We start from the raw sequence: 16,316 nt of genomic DNA on the forward strand, positions 1-16,316 counted from the left end.
GAAAACAATCTGAAAGACTTTGTGAAAATGTTCTAAAACGTGGGTGACTAAATGCAACAAAGGTGCAAATATAGAACAAAAAGGGTTATAGTTCAGAAGGTGGGTGAAAAAGCGGGGAGAAAGGCTGTGCACAGAAGCGTGGTCGAGACGGGGAGCCAAGATTAAATACAGTTGTATGTTATACTTCTCTTTAGAAAATATACCAAAGGCTAACATTACCATGGAGTATAAAGAGGACCAGGTCAGAAGTTCTGCATGGATTTTATTAACGCAGGCTCACTGGAGTGTTGCACGTTTTTCTTTTTAAATCCGCCACATAGCTCCAGAAATATGGGCTTTTCTATTTGGCGCCATTTTTCTGATGAGGCCTCATCTGCCTACTCAAAAGGTCGGCTGGATGAGAGATGGGCCAGAATATGGCACAGAATGTGGTTAGTCACCCTCAGCACATTTTACATAGTATAATATACTAAGTATGTACACCTGGTCCACAACCAGAGACCTTCTCCATTATATGATCACAATGGTGTTTCTCCCAGTTCAGGCAGCATCCGGACCCAGACCCTAATAGATCGGGCAGGACACCACTGGACTGGCAGGTAGGACCATAAGAACTGTGGCCCTACGTCGACCACTACGGTCCTATATATAGGATATAGCGTTGGGAGTCATTGTCCCAGGGGGTCGGCAGGGGAGGGGGAGCGGCAGCTGTCACATCATACTCACCTGCTCCCAACGCGTCTCTGCATGTCCCTGCTTCTCTGGCGCCCACAGCTCTTCCTGTGTTCAGCAGTCACTGGTACCGCTCATTAAAGTAACGGATATGGACGCGACTCCACTACCATTACTTTAATAAGCGGTACAATGTGACCATTGAACATAGGAAGAAGCTGCTGGCACCATCGCATCGGAGAAGCAGGGACTGCGCCGGGAGGGTGAGTCATGCGATATTCACCTGTCCCCGTTCCACCACCGCGCTGTGTCTTCTGCATCCTCTGGCTGTGATGTTCAGGTCAGAAGCCGCAATGACGTGTTTAGTGCGCACCCTCTGCCTGAACAGTCACTGCAGAGGACCCGGAAGACAGAGCGGCGCACGGTGGTGGAACGGGGACAGATGAATATCGCAAGTGCCGGTGTCCCCGACGGCTCAGGACAAGAGGTGAGTATGTAATTTTTTTTTTTTTAACCGCAGCAGCAGCATATGGGGCAAATGTTTCTATGGAGCATCTTATGGGGCCATAATCAACCTTTGTGAAGCATTATATGGGGCATATTTTTGTATGGAGCATCTTATGGGGCCCATGAACTTTATGGAGCATTATGGACCTACTGAGGTCTCAATAATTTTACTTTATTACTGTATCTTTTTATTTTTGAAATTTACCAGTAGCTGCTGCATTTCCCACCCTAGGCTTATACTCGAGTCATTAAGTTTTCCCAGTTTTTTGTGGCAAAATTAGGGGTCTCGGCTTATACTCAGATCGGCTTATACTGGAGTATATACGGTAATTTGATGCTGTCCTGTATTGCCCAACTCACCTGGGCACTGTTCTTCTACCACTAGCTACGTCGTCTTAGAAGGATCACTGGTCTCTCTTTATTCTGAACCCAGATTACAACCCCAAACTAAAGAAGCAGAAACAAGGCAATCTATGTCCTTGCACATAAACCAGCGACAGATGTAGCTGTTATATGTCTGTAAGGCAGCTGTCTCTCAGAAGATAAAGGGGGCTCTGCCCTCATGAATACAGTGGACGGCCTTGCATGAATGTGCTCTATGGCAGGCGCTCATTATGGACAGAAGTATAGTGCAGTCTGTATGAGGTCAGGACCCGGGCACTAATATGGCAAATCACATCTGTAAATCAGAACAAACAGGACAAAAGACAAGAAAAGGCGACAAAAGTGTGTGACACAAGGCTCCTGCAGCGGTAACAGCAGCCAGCTCCAGCATATTGTGAGATCAGTACATGCAGGGACCGTGCACGGGACTCATCCACCCACTACTGCCGCAGCTTCATGCACCATATACCCGCCATGTAATGCACACACGACATGCATGGGGGGTTTCACCACTGCTGACAATTACCACCTACCCACTAAATAGGTCATAAATGTTTGACTGCTATACATTGCCTTTATCACCTATTTTGTGCAAAGGTGTTGTAGAGAAATCCTCTTTAAGGGCAATTTATTAGTAGTCATTGGCTTTACATTAATGCTTGCATGCTGCTTATAGTCATAAATTAATGGTAATCCAATATTAGAAAAAAGGGCTTGTTTTTTTGTCTCCAATAACAGCGCCACACTTCTTTATAGGTAGCGTCTGGTATTGCAGCTCAGACATTCACTTAAAAGGGGTTGTCTGGAACTTTTGAATTTATGGCCTCTCTTTAGGATAGGTCATCAATACTAGATCGGTAGGGGTGACAACAGACACCCCCACCCTGATCAGATGTTCCCGGTAGCAGCTAGACATGCTCAGTTGCAGCGCAGAACAGCAGAGCTCTGTCAATTGTATCGTGTACGCAGCGGGGTAATGCAGATCCACCACCATTCATTTGAATAGGGACAGATGTGCAGTACCTGGCAGCGGCCACTACACCATGATGGAGCTGTGCTCTGTAGTTCCGCAATTGAGTTCATCCGGCACCAGGAACAGAGGGGGTGCACGTGTCGCCCCTCCACCCACCTGGTATTGATGACCTATCCTAGGGATAGGTGGCCAATATGAAAGCACCAGACAAGCCCTTTAAATGAGGATTTTTCTCTAATATCTGACAACCCCTGTAGCAGGACAGACATCTCATGCAGGCGAGAGGTTCGGAACTTACTGGAAGTACTCTGTACTCGAGGCGCTCCACCATTTGGCACTTGTAAGTTTGACTCATAGCTTCTGCTATTTTTTACAGCCTCCGCTGTCTGATTGCCCGTTACCCTGGAGAGATTTGGAAGACTCCGTCTCAGTTTCTCTACATGGAGACATGCAGATGAGAAGACAGTTAGTAGTCGAGCACCACGGACACAGGTCCAGAATAAGGGAAGCGTCGCTGGAGAACGGTCACAATGCCAGAGAAACAATGGTCAGGTCTCAATTCGCTCTGTTCTTCTGGCTGCCAATCTTTTTTTTCCCCAAAAGATCCTTGACTGATACAAGAAAATATATGAAATGCTTCATAACCTCACTATGAGGAGTCCCCCGCACTGACGTACAGAGCGTCTAGTAGCCTTCAGATTTTACAATAAGCGCTACATGGAGAAAAGTATTGGGACACGCGTCTTAATCACTGCATTCAGCTGTTTCATTCAGTCCCGTTGCCCCCGGTGTATAACATCCGGCCCCTCGCCGTGTAGCCTGCGGCTACTGACCTCTGTGATAGAACGGCTCGCCGATACGGCGCGGTCCTGTAATGAGACGTCACCGAGATCTCTTCCCTCCTAAATATTGATGAACTGCAGCAACTCCGTTACAAAGCAGCGACCACATAAAATTACAAAGCAGGGGTCTCCGAGTGCTGAGGCGCATAGTGTATAAAAGTCACCAATGCCCAACTCAATTGCCCCAATTCATCAATGTTTCTCCTCTTTTCGGATAATTTGCTGATTTTTATAGGTCTTAGTATTTGAGCCTTATTCTCCATACGTTTTGCACCACTTCCCAATTTGTCAGTCTAATTTTCATCGACTGCTTTGCTTATCCAGATATTTTAGACAGGAGTAATGTTTCTGGAGTTTTCAATTTGATGCATAATTCTGGTCACTTTAAGTTTGTGACTTTGGTATTAAAAAGTTGGAAAAACCGGTGAAGTTGGAAGAAAAAAAAAATCTAAAGTGCAAAATTTATCGCCAAATTCGTGAGATTTTGAAGAACTTGGCAAAAATGCAACCAAATATCACAATAAAAAAAAAAAGAAGAGTGACTTCTGTAAATGGCAATTGATGAATCGAGACCAATAAATGCCCCAACCTTCTCTGGCATTAACATCAGTATAAAACTGTACACCACGAGCTTCGTGGCATGTGTTTCCAGCTGCATGCAAGCCTTACATCACCAAGCACAATGCCGAGCATCAGGCAGAGTGGTGTAAAGTTGCCACCACTGGACCCTGGAGCAGTGGAAACGTGTTCACACTTATCTATCCGGCATTTAATGGACAAGTCTGATGGACAACCTGCTTGATTAAATTGTGCCAACTGTAAAGTTGGGTGGTGGAGGGATAACGACATCTGACGCCACCAATGCTCTTCTGGACGAATGGGCAAAAATACCCAAGAGAGTGGGAGCTGTTATATCTGCAAACTGGGGACCGACTCTATAGTAATGTCTATGGACTTAGAAAGGGATGACAAAGGCTCCTGAAGGTGTAATGTGCATATGCCCCAATACTTTAGCTCATATAGTCTATATCTGACATGAGAAGACAAATACAAGTGAGAACAAAGGCTAAATCACATTTACTAGGAGTCTACATTTCGTTATTTCACGTTGTATGACCGGGAATACTGATGAGAACCTCCATCAATCAACACGCTAATCTGCTCATGGCTTGTCTATGACAAGAAGAGAACAGAACTCAGGAAGTTACTGAGCCATAGGAAAGGTGGGAGAGGGGAGGCCTTTCCAGGGGAGACGCTGCCGGCGCAGAGATCCTGCGGCTCCAGATCACCACATCTGTCATCCGGTAATGAAGAATGACATCGGCCATTGAAGCATCACTCCTCCATACAAGCGTTTTATACATTATCTACACAGCTCTAGGACCCAACTATTACTTTATTAATCTGTGATCAAGGCAGTAAAAGAGGGAGCCAACTAAGAGTAGAAGGTATACACTGCACTCTGTGGATCGGGAGAGGAGATGCCATAGGTCATGTTCACACATCACATTTTTTCCGTGAAAAATGCAGCATTTTACTGTGAATCAGATTTGGTATCTCATGCACATGTTACTTATTTTTTCCTTGCAGGTTTTTCAAGCAGTTTCATATCTGCAGCGTGTCACTTCTTTTAGTGTTTTTGCTGCATTTTCATCCACTCTAATGAATGGCAAAAACACCTAAAAAAATGTGTAACTGTGCAGCTTTTTTCCTGCCAAGAGATATGTCTGCAACGAATACTTAACGGGTGCACGTAACCTTAACGTTCAGTAGCAAAATCCAACATCCATCCAGTTTACCTAAAGCATCAACAGTCAAAGGAGAAGGCTCCTAGGCTGATAGTTTGAGTCAGGAGACCGGTCCACAAACCGCAGTATGTACACGGACCAAGAAATGTGGACATCCAGATTATAATAAATATATATATATATATATATATATATATATATATATATATATATATATATATATTTATATTTTATTTATACACACAATGGTTCTGTCTAAATTTCTCCAAGACAACTTCAAAAGGGGGTCATCTAGCCACTGAACTGCCAATCACATGTCGATAAGCTGTTCAAAGGGGCCATGACACTAACACTGCAGCCTTTCAATATACTGTACTGTGCAAAAGTTAGAAGAAAAAAAAAAAAAACACGCTTCCAAAAATAGAAGGGTTAATTTGCCTTTTGTTAACTGATGTACACAACCTAGGAGAAAGAACAAGAGAGAAATCTAAATCAAATCAATATTTGGTGTGACCAGCCTTTGCCTGCAAACAGCCTCAGTTCTCCTAGGTACACTTGTACTTGCACATAGTGTTCTAAGGGACTCGGCAGGTTGTTCCAAACATCTTGGAGAACCAACCACAGATCTTCTATGGATGTGGAAATGGTCTTGTTCTTTATGACATTGGCTCTATGCTTTGGGTTGTTATCCTACTGCTAAATAAATTCAGAGCCAATCCTATACCTTCCTGATGGTACTGCATGATAGATAAGTATCTGCCTGCAGATCAGCATTGAGGACACTCAAGATATGGCAATGTTGAGGACAGAAGATGTAACTGTCAGCCAAGGAAAGTTAGTGCAGCAGATGAAAGACACATTATCCTAATTTCCTTTCAAAAGCAGAAATCCAGCAGTGCCATCAGCTAAGAACTGGCCTCAACCAGAGAGACCCAGCTATACCCACCTACTGTTAGGAGAAGTCTGGCCAGAAGTGGTCTTTCTGGAGAAATTGCAAACAAAAGTCATACATGGAAACAAGGCTACGGTAAGTCACTCAACTATGCATGAAAATATAGGAACCGGGAAAATGTCACCTGCTGCTCTTAACGAATGAGCCAAAATATTAAATACTTGGCTGTAACATTAGGAAGTTTGTTCGACGAATGGCTGGAGAGCATTACAATAATGACCATCTGTAGGTCACAGTGAGGCATAGTGGAGGGTCCTTGCAAGTTTGGGGCTACATGTCGGCAAGGGGGGTGGGGATTTGGTAAGGTCTAATGGTGTCCTCAAAGCTAAGAAATACATGGAGATACCTACTCATCATGCAATACCATCTGGGAGGTTTTTGATTGGCTCCAAATCTGTTCTGCAAAAGAAAATGACCCCAACTATACAGCCAATGTGATTATTCTTTCAAAGTGTCTATATATTGGAGCACTCCTCAATTACAATCCCCAAGACATTCTTTAAGAGAACACATGGTACGATGGTGGCCTTCGTATGGGGCTCATCGAGGCCCAAAATTAGCATTGGAACCCTGCAGAGGTCTATATGCCACACCGCCAATGTCATTAAGAACCATCTTCAGTGTAGAGAAGAACAAGGAGTTCTGGAAGTGACGATATGGGCCCCCACAGAGCCCTGATCTCAACATCCAGTCTGTATGGGGTTACATGAAAAAAACGACATGTACAAGTGTACATCTACAGGGTTCTCCAAGATGTTTGGAACAACTTCCCTGCCGAGCTCCTTCAAAAACTGCGTACAAGTGTACCTAGAGGAACTGATGCTTTGGCAGCCACACCAAATATTGCTGGGCTGCACATTTCACTGATTCACTGATAAAAATAAATTTATTAACACTTATTTTTTAAAGAATTCTTACTTTGTAGCATTTTTTTAAAACCTGCCTAAAACTTTTGCACAGTACTGTATGTACTGGGTTGCAGGCTGGTTCATACTTACCTGCGCTATACTTTTCTTAGCGGTTAATGGGACAATGGAGCGGTTCCTTGCACCACCCTGATAATATGATGCTAGCAAGTTGCCTAGAGTCAAACCTGCACCGATCCAAAGATAGGGACCATTTTTAGAAGGCTGGATACTTCCTTTCATGTAACGTAAAATAACTTCCAAAACCTCAGTGTTGAAAAACTCATATGGCGCATACACAGAAACAATCCCACTAGTCGCTCACCTTCATTTTTTACCACGTTTGTTTGCATGTCAGTGGCAGGTCCCTGAAGCGAGAGGCGAGGCTGCTGGAGACGGCTGAGCATAGGCTGGGGCGACGAGCCTCTGTACTCCATGCTGCGGGCTGGAGACCGGGAGCGGGGAGAATTTCTGGGCGAATGTCTAGGAGAAGGCCGAGGAGAGTGACGTGGAGAAGGAGAGAACCTGCTCACAGACAGATGTGCAGAGTGGCTGACTGCATCCTCCTCGTCTTCTAAACTGTGAGCGTCCAGCTCCTGGTCACTATATGTCCCCCTCCTCATGGAGTGACACGACGAGCCGGAGCTGCGCCGGGAAGCCGAAGCTGCATATTCCTGCCGCAGACCTAAGAGAACAATGGACAATCAGAGATTTCTGATAAAAAACAGACAATGATCAGGAATAGAGAGAAAGGAGGTGGACATTATGGAAAGCAACAGGCAGGAATGACCACGGCTCCTGGCACACTGCGCTGAGGCGACACCGTCCACATTGGCTTCATCGGGATCACACACTCATCTAATGCAGATCGCAGTGCTGAAAGGTACACTAAAGGGGCACACAAAGCCCCCACTGCACCTCAGTCAGCATTCACTGTCCACCTGCCTCATCATAGAGGACTCTCCTCCCTTTAGTGAAAATGTGATAAAACGTGAAATCAGTATTTTACATATGAAGAGAAAATCCATCTCTTCTCAGGACCTGTATGGTGTAAAATGTGGCTGCGATATTTCGTGCCGATCGCCTTTCTTATACTCACTTTCCTCTTGCATCCGGGCGAGTATCTGGACATCGGTGACGTCATTCAGCTTGTACCCTGACCCCACAGAGTCCTCGTCCATCTCAGATGTACTGAGCTCGCTGTCTACAGAGGACTGGGGGCTGACCGGGGGAGGGACTCGCTCTGAGGAGTTTTTATAGTACCCTAAAAAAGAACAGACAATTACTGATGAGATATGTCCGAAACACACATCACAGCTCTGCTCACATCAGGTTTTCAGCCTCCATTTACTGTGTATTCGGGGAAAAGCTTCTGACATACTCTGTACCACCGACAACAGGCGGCACTATACATACGGACAGGCCGGCCTGTACAGCGGGGGCTTTCCCCTGCATCCACGTCAAGTATAGGTGGGAAGCACCGGCTTGGTAAGTAAAATATACAGGTGTCTGGTAATGCTGCATTCATGGGAGTGCGATATCAGAAAATCTTGTATTAAGTCAGGTTTTAATTATAATTTTTAAGACTCCCACTTTAGTTAGGTGCTTGAACAATAGCAGCAATACACTCACTTACACCCTTTGATAATTATACAAAAAAAAAAAAATCTTTGCATGCTCTAATTTGGGGAAAAGTCACTGTGAAGAGAGGGAGGAGGCGAGCTGTGACCTATGGTTAATGTGGTTGATGATGGATTTTGTCTTATCTGCTGTATACACAGGTGCAAACTTTCATTGTTATTCTGACTGTGATAATGACACTGCTGAAAAGCCCTCAGTGCAGGACAGAAATGCTAGAATAAGGTGATTGTATATATGTGTGTGTGTGTGTATATATATATATATATATATATATATATATATATATATATATATATATATATATATATATATATATATATATATATATATATATATATATATATATATATATAGCAATGCAGACAAGGATGGGAATAAGGAGCCACCCGGCTTCTACTTGAGTCAATAAGTTTTCCCATTTTGTTGTAGCAAGATTAAGTCTCTCGGCTTCTACTTGGGTCAACTTATACATTACATAATCTTATTTAATATAATAAAATCTGATTTCAGCACTGTGTGATTTTCTGATGACATGCCCTTAAGAGCACAAGTGGTTATTATTGTCTTGTGGAGCCAGTTGTCCCCAATTCTAGAGATCCTACCAGCAGAAAGGTTCAGCACCAGTCCTGTACATTAGGTGGGTACTTGAGGGCTCGTGCCCCACCAGACTGACCCCCAGCAGAGCAGTGTGTGAATGAGATCCAAGATAGTCTTGCGTTCTGGGAACTTACGACTATTATAGAAATGATTATGTGATTATTAGCATATGAGTCAGACAGAGAGTTCTGATAAATCTTTCGACAATGTGAAGTTACACCTTGTTCTTTAATTTTCTTGTGTCATTAGGCATGTAAGACACACAACCCAGCAGCCTCCCTGCGCCAAGAACACCGGTTATATATATATCATTTGTGGCACTTGACTTTGAATATAGGAAAAGTAGCCGGTAATACATTATATCTGGGTGCGTGCCAGGCCCGGCCCTGCTTTGTAGAACAAGTAACATGATAGTCACAAGCTTGTGCCCGGCCAAAAATATTCTCCTGTTTGGAAAATAATGTGTCTCTCAGGAAACAAAAGAGGCAGCGAGTCATAACACGGTACAAGGGTGTAATTACTGCAGACGGGGAGAGAAAACACGGCCAACATATACGGTCCGCAGAAGTACACCAATTAACAAGCCGGACTTGTATTGTGCAGGAAACCTCTGCAGGAAGTCGTCTGGACCCATTACTCCACCCTGACAGGACCACAACCTGCTCAAACCAGTGTGCCAAGCCGTCCATACACACTGGTGACCATCAAAGGTCTAAGATCCATGTAATAATGTATGGAATCTGGATTGTGAAATGTGGGAGAGCGGGAAAGTGCAGGAGCATGCAATGAACTAGAGAAATGGGTGTACTACCCCAGGTCAAAGGGGCCAGTGCCTGCCAAGCTCCCAAGTATACGGTTTCTTTTTTTTTAAAAAAAAAATAAAAATCCGCCATATGGTTCAAAAGATATGGGCCTTCTTACTGAGTGTGAATATTTGTGGCCTTTACCAAAGGGGCGTGGCTTGCATGGTAATAATGCAGAGCAGCCTAAAGACAACCCCCAAGGAACCCCAAGGCCATGCCCCCTTGTAAAGGCCATAAAACGCTGCCTCCCCTGATGCATGCTCATGTACATTACCCCTTCAGTACACCGGGCGGTGCAGAGAACAGAAGAAAGTTCCATGTAAGTAAATAGGATCAGTCGGTGCTGTACAGTGAAGGAAACCAGTGCGCGCCCCCTTCATTTGCAAGAATGATGGTGGCCACAGAGGTTGATTGAATACACCATAACTTTACAAGATATGTACACCCCTTTACTTGGTCCTTTACGTGGTACATTGGAGCCTGTGCACAAGTGATTAATACAGATGGGTTAGTCGAAGCCACATTCTGTACAGAGTCCCCGACAGCCCCGTCCTATCCGACCTCCTGTGCACTGCAGACCGCTGTACATTTCTCACCTGTGCTACTCGGCAGAACCAGCTGCCTCACGACCGGCGGTCTCCCGAGGGTGGAGGAGGGCGAGCTGAGCCCGCTGCTATATGGGCTCCCACTAGGATTCATGTTGTAAGGGTTGGCGTAGCCGGGGGAGCTGTAGGGAATGCTGTACATACTCTGCCTCTTGCTGGCTGCAATAGAAAATCATCAACAGAGAATCAGACACACGGAACGTATATACCTCCGATTCCTACAAGGCCAGTGTTAGGCTGTAATAGTATCATTCTCCACCTTACTCACCTGGACGCCTATCGCTCATACTGACCACCCTGGGGCGCAGCAGACACGCATCGTATGAGAGGGAAGCAGCCATTAGATCCATGCTGCCCGAACCACAGGCAGCAGATGATAGCAGGCAGGAACTTCAGAGCAGCGGAATTTAAAACAAAACAAACATACTCTGAAAAGGTGACTACTTGTATGGGCCGAGTAGTCAGAGTCAGGTCCCTGCCGGCTTGTCCCTGCCCTGCTCCAGTTGACAGTGAAAAGGATCAGAGCAGTGAGACCCCACGGAGGACCCACCCAGGACTGCTCAGCCCAGACAAATCATCACTGGTGGCTTTTCAGAGTGTGTTCACACTGATGCACCGCAGCGTTTCAGAGTGGGTCACATCTGGCTGCTATTGTGTTGAATTATTGATATGATATTGGTTTCCCTTAATCTGGCTTCACGAGACATAATAAATGTAACCTGCCAGATTCCCCAGGACCCCCAAACTATTTGCTGATGCCTTTATATACTTCCTAACAAGCCCCTTTTTGTTCATTATACAGTTTTGAATTTGCCTAAAATCTATTCTAAGAGTGGTCACGCCATGCTGTTTAGTGGGTGACTGTGGGGAGGTGGTTTTCCCTGTAGGTGTGACGGACACAATCTGTAAAGGTGGTGTTACTGCCAGTGCAATGCAAATATCTGCCAATGTGCAGGTACACAGTCTCACCGGCACACTGCACATTCCCTGGGTGGCAGGGAAGACAAAGGACTCGGCCCGCCATTAGCACCGGCTCATTGTAAATATCATGGCCGCCTGCGTCCTACGTCACCGCTGCCTCCCTGAGCATACACTGATCGCTGATGAAGCCATGGTGCGGACACTGTCACTGCACATGGCCAGGGAGAGACAGATCTGCAAAGAGCCAGTGGTGATGCCACTCTTGCCAATCACATCACTTACACCCACAGGGGTAAGTCTGGGGTAAAAAATGCCCCCACAACTAGATACCCACTAACTAGCATATCACCACTGCAGCTATAAAAATAGATTTCATGCTGATTAAATAAATCTGTGAGCTACAAAAAAAGGGCTTGTTAGGAAAATATAAAGGGCAATAAACACATGGTGGTGGTTTTGAGGGGAGGGGGTAACTGGGGAAGCGAACAATGTCCCTTTAAATGTTAGGAATATTCATGAAGCCAAATTAAAGGGAACCAGTCATCAAACTCATGCTGCCCGAACAGAAAGAAACCCAAGAAAAATATAAATGACATATCGGTTACAGAGTTTACATTGAAATTAGGCTACCAAGTATAATGCAAGTCAACCAGGTTATACAAGCCCAAATATCACATCCGCTTGTCCCATGTGAAGTGGATTTTAGAACAGATTTCCCCTTTTGCAAAACAATCAATAAAAAAAAACAACCCCCAAAAAACCCTTAAAAACCTGTCTAGATTGCAGATATTTGTTCTTACGATGGTACCACTGATTTTTTTTCATGGTGACTGACATTTATAAAGACAAGATGGTAGCCCGATTCTAACGCATCGGGTATTCTAGAATATGTATATAGTTTATTTATGAAGATTTTAGAATACATTGAATACACAGGATTCGGCCGGCCGCGACCAATTAGCGAAGCGTGGTTCAAATCCTGCGCCAATTGCCTGTCGCTGATTGTTTGTGGCCGGCCACGTAGCGTATAACACAGCCCACGCACGTATCGTATAACACAGCCCACGCACGTAGCGTATAACACAGCCCACGCACGTAGCGTATAACACAGCCCACGCACGTAGCGTATAACACAGCCCACGTAGTGTATAACACAGCCCACGTAGTGTATAACACAGCCCACGTAGTACAGTCGTATGAAAAAGTTTGGGCACCCCTATTAATCTTAAGCTTAATGTTTTATAAAAATTGTTTTTTTTGCAACAGCTATTTCAGTTTCATATATCTAATAACTGTTGGACACAGTAATGTTTCTGCCTTGAAATGAGGTTTATTGTACTAACAGAAAATGTGCAATCTGAATTTGACAGGTGCATAAGTATGGGCACCCTTATTTTCTTGTTTAAAATACTCCTACCTACTTTTTACTAAAGCACTTTTTTTGGTTTTGTAACCTCATTGAGCTTTGAACTTCATAGCCAGGTGTATGCAATCATGAGAAAAGCTACTTAAAGTGGCCACTTGCAAGTTGTTCTCCTGTTTGAATCTCCTCTGAAGAGTGGCATCATGGGCTCCTCAAAACAACTGTCAAATGATCTGAAAACAAAGATTATTCAACATAGTTGTTCAGGGGAAGGATACAAAAAGCTGTCTCAGAGATTTAACCTGTCAATTTCCACTGTGAGGAACATAGTAAGGAAATGGAAGAACACAGGTACAGTTCTTGTTAAGGCCAGAAGTGGCAGGCCAAGAAAAACATCAGAAAGGCAGAAGAAGAATGGTGAGATCAGTCAAGGACAATCCTCAGACCACCTCCAGAGAGCTGCAGCATCAACTTGCTGCAGATGGTGTCACTGTGCATCGGTCAACTATACAACGCACTTTGCACAAGGAGAAGCTGTATGGGAGAGTGATGTGAAAGAAGCCGTTGTTGCAAGCACGCCACAAACAGTCGGCTGAGGTATGCAAAAGCACATTTGGAGAAGCCAATTTCTTTTTGGAGGAAGGTCCTGTGGACTGATGAAACCAAGATTGAGTTGTTTGGTCATACAAAAAGGCGTTATGCATGGCGGCAAAAAAACACAGCATTCCAAGAAAAACACTTGCTACCCACAGTAAAATTTGGTGGAGGTTCCATCATGCTTTGGGGCTGTGTGACCAATGCCGGCACCGGGAATCTTGTTAAAGTTGAGGGACGCATGAATTCCTCTCAGTATCAGCAGATTCTTGACAATAATGTTCATGAATCAGTGACAAAATTGAAGTTACGCAGGAGATGGATCTTTCAGCAAGACAATGATCCAAAACACAGCTCCAAATCTACTCAGGCATTCATGCAGAGGAACAATTACACTGTTCTGGAATGGCCATCCCAGTCCCCAGACCTGAATATCATTGAACATCTGTGGGATCATTTGAAGAGGGCTGTCCATGCTCGGCGACCATCAAACTTAACTGAACTGGAATTGTTTTGTAAAGAGGAATGGTCAAAAATACCTTCATCCAGGAACTCATTAAAAGCTACAGGACGCAACTAGAGGCTGTTATTTTTGCAAAAGGAGGATCTACTAAATATTAATGTCACTTTTCTGGTGAGGTGCCCATACTTATGCACCTGTCAAATTTTGATTGAATGCAGATTGCACATTTTCTGTTAGTACAATAAACCTCATTTCAAGGCAGAAACATTACTGTGTCCAACAGTTATTAGAAATATGAAAATGAAATAGTTGTTGCAAAAAACAAAAACAAACAATTTTTATAAAACATTAAGCTTAAGATTAATAGGGGTGCCCAAACTTTTTTCATATAACTGTATATTGCCCAGCCCACGTAGTATATTGCACAGCCCACGTAGTATATTGCACAGCCCACGTAGTATATAGCAATGTGGGCATCATATTCCTGTTATGAAAAAGAATTAAAATAAAAAATAGTTATATACTCACCTTCCGTTGGCCCCGGATCCAGGCGAAGCGGTTACCGACGCTCCTCGCGCACTCCGGTCTTAAGAGTGCATTGCGGTCTCGCGAGATGACGTAGCGGTCTCGCGAGATGACGTAGCGGTCTCGCGAGACTGCTACGTCATCATCTCGCGAGATCGCAATGCATGGACCGGTTACCGGAGGGTCGCGAGGAGCGGGAAAGGCCTGTTTTGGATGTGGGGGCCGATGGACGGTGAGTACATAACGATTTTTTTTTAACATTAGATCTTTTTACTATTGATGCTGCATAGGCAGCATCAATAGTAAAAAGTTGGTCACACAAGGTTAATAGCAGCGAAGTGACCCTTAGACAATTATATAGTAGATGACCACATTTCCTTCAACTATGACAAAACAAGTGGTAACCGAGCGAATGCCAGCCAGAGACCCTAATCCAATCTAATCCTACAGGATTGCCAAAATGCGACCAGCCCAAACCCAAAATCTGCTGTACACACAGAAAACAGAAAATGTTAACTTAATTCTGCAATATAAATCCAGGGAGGAAGAGTTGACAGACACATTCATGGGCAGTAATTCATAAGGACTGACATTATAAACCACTAGATGGTGGCCCGATTCTAATGCATCGGGTATTCTAGAATGCACAGCCACGTAGTATATAGCATAGCCACGCAGTATATAACACAGCCCACGCAGTATATAACACAGCCCACGCAGTATATAACACAGCCCACGCAGTATGTAGCAATGTGGGCACCATATCCCTGTTAAAAAAACAATTAAAATAAAAAATAGTTAGTTAGTTATATATTCACCTTCCATTGGCCCCTGGATCCAGCCGAGGCCTTTACCGATGCTCCTCGCGACGCTCCGTTCCCAGTAATGCCTAGCGGCAATAAACCGTGATCATGTAGCAGTCTCGCGAGACCACCACGTGATCTCGGGGCATTGCAGCCGTGCATTCTTGGGACCGGAGCGCGAGGAGCGGGAAAGGCTGTGGCGGACTTTGGAAGGTGAGAATATAATCTTTTTTTTTTAAATTATTTTTAACATTCTATGTTTTTACTATTGATGCTGCATAGGCAGCATCAATAGTAAGAAGTGAAGCGGTGTTTAATCCCGCCCCATTATCGCTGATTGTTCGCGGCCGGCCAGCCGCGACCAATCAGCGACCCAGGATTTCCGTTACAGACAGACGGAAGTTAGAAACAGACGGAAGTACCCCTTAGGTAATTATATATAGAGATTTTTTATCCACCTAAACAAACCAGCTCTGTGCGAGTTAAAGGATTTGTCAAAAAGTTCAGCACCATCTTTCTGTGTCTGCCTGTTTCCTCTCCCTGCTCCTCACCTTTCCATAGATTATAATAGGAGTTAGAACCCGATACCTCACAGTGCTGGCAATATCTCGTCTTGAGACAGAGTTGAGCTGTTTTTTTTTGCCAAAGTGAATGGCGAATTCAGGAAGCAAGGGGGCGGTAGAAGTGGCTTACAAGGCCACGTTCACATGCAGTATTTTACATCCGTATTTGTAAGCCCAAAGCAGCAGTGGGTGATAAATACAGAAGTGGTGACTTGTTTCCATTATACTTTTCCTCTTTTTGTTCTACTCCTGATTATGGCGTACAGATACTGATGTAAAATACTGACAGTGAGAACGTGGCCTTAGCGGAGAAACAAGCAGAATTCGCTGATAATGTATATCAAAGTTTCATATATTCAACATGATTTTTGCAGAGTTTGATGAAAGCAGAGTTCACTTATAAAGAATCAGGCACGTATTTTGGCTGCCTATGTGACAGCATCCTAAAAAATGTT

General features: G+C 44.3%; 1 protein-coding gene across 3 annotated transcripts in view; it reads right to left on the reverse strand.

Moving 5' to 3' along the window:
- Nucleotides 1–16,316, reverse strand: part of SLAIN2 (SLAIN motif family member 2) — a 52,163-nt gene that overhangs the window by 11,355 nt on the left and 24,492 nt on the right. For 2 of the 3 annotated variants that reach the window (XM_077279803.1, XM_077279805.1), the window contains exons 3-6: nucleotides 10,621–10,788; nucleotides 8,083–8,247; nucleotides 7,309–7,668; nucleotides 2,835–2,972 (exon numbers count right to left, since the gene is read on the reverse strand). In XM_077279803.1, the coding sequence (XP_077135918.1) occupies nucleotides 2,835–2,972; nucleotides 7,309–7,668; nucleotides 8,083–8,247; nucleotides 10,621–10,788 (831 nt within the window). The remainder of the gene's footprint in view (nucleotides 1–2,834; nucleotides 2,973–7,308; nucleotides 7,669–8,082; nucleotides 8,248–10,620; nucleotides 10,789–16,316) is intronic. The other variant, XM_077279804.1, reaches the window with a different exon arrangement.

Source organism: Ranitomeya variabilis, chromosome 1 (genome assembly GCF_051348905.1).
Source record: "Ranitomeya variabilis isolate aRanVar5 chromosome 1, aRanVar5.hap1, whole genome shotgun sequence".
Classification (NCBI taxonomy): domain Eukaryota; kingdom Metazoa; phylum Chordata; class Amphibia; order Anura; family Dendrobatidae; genus Ranitomeya; species Ranitomeya variabilis.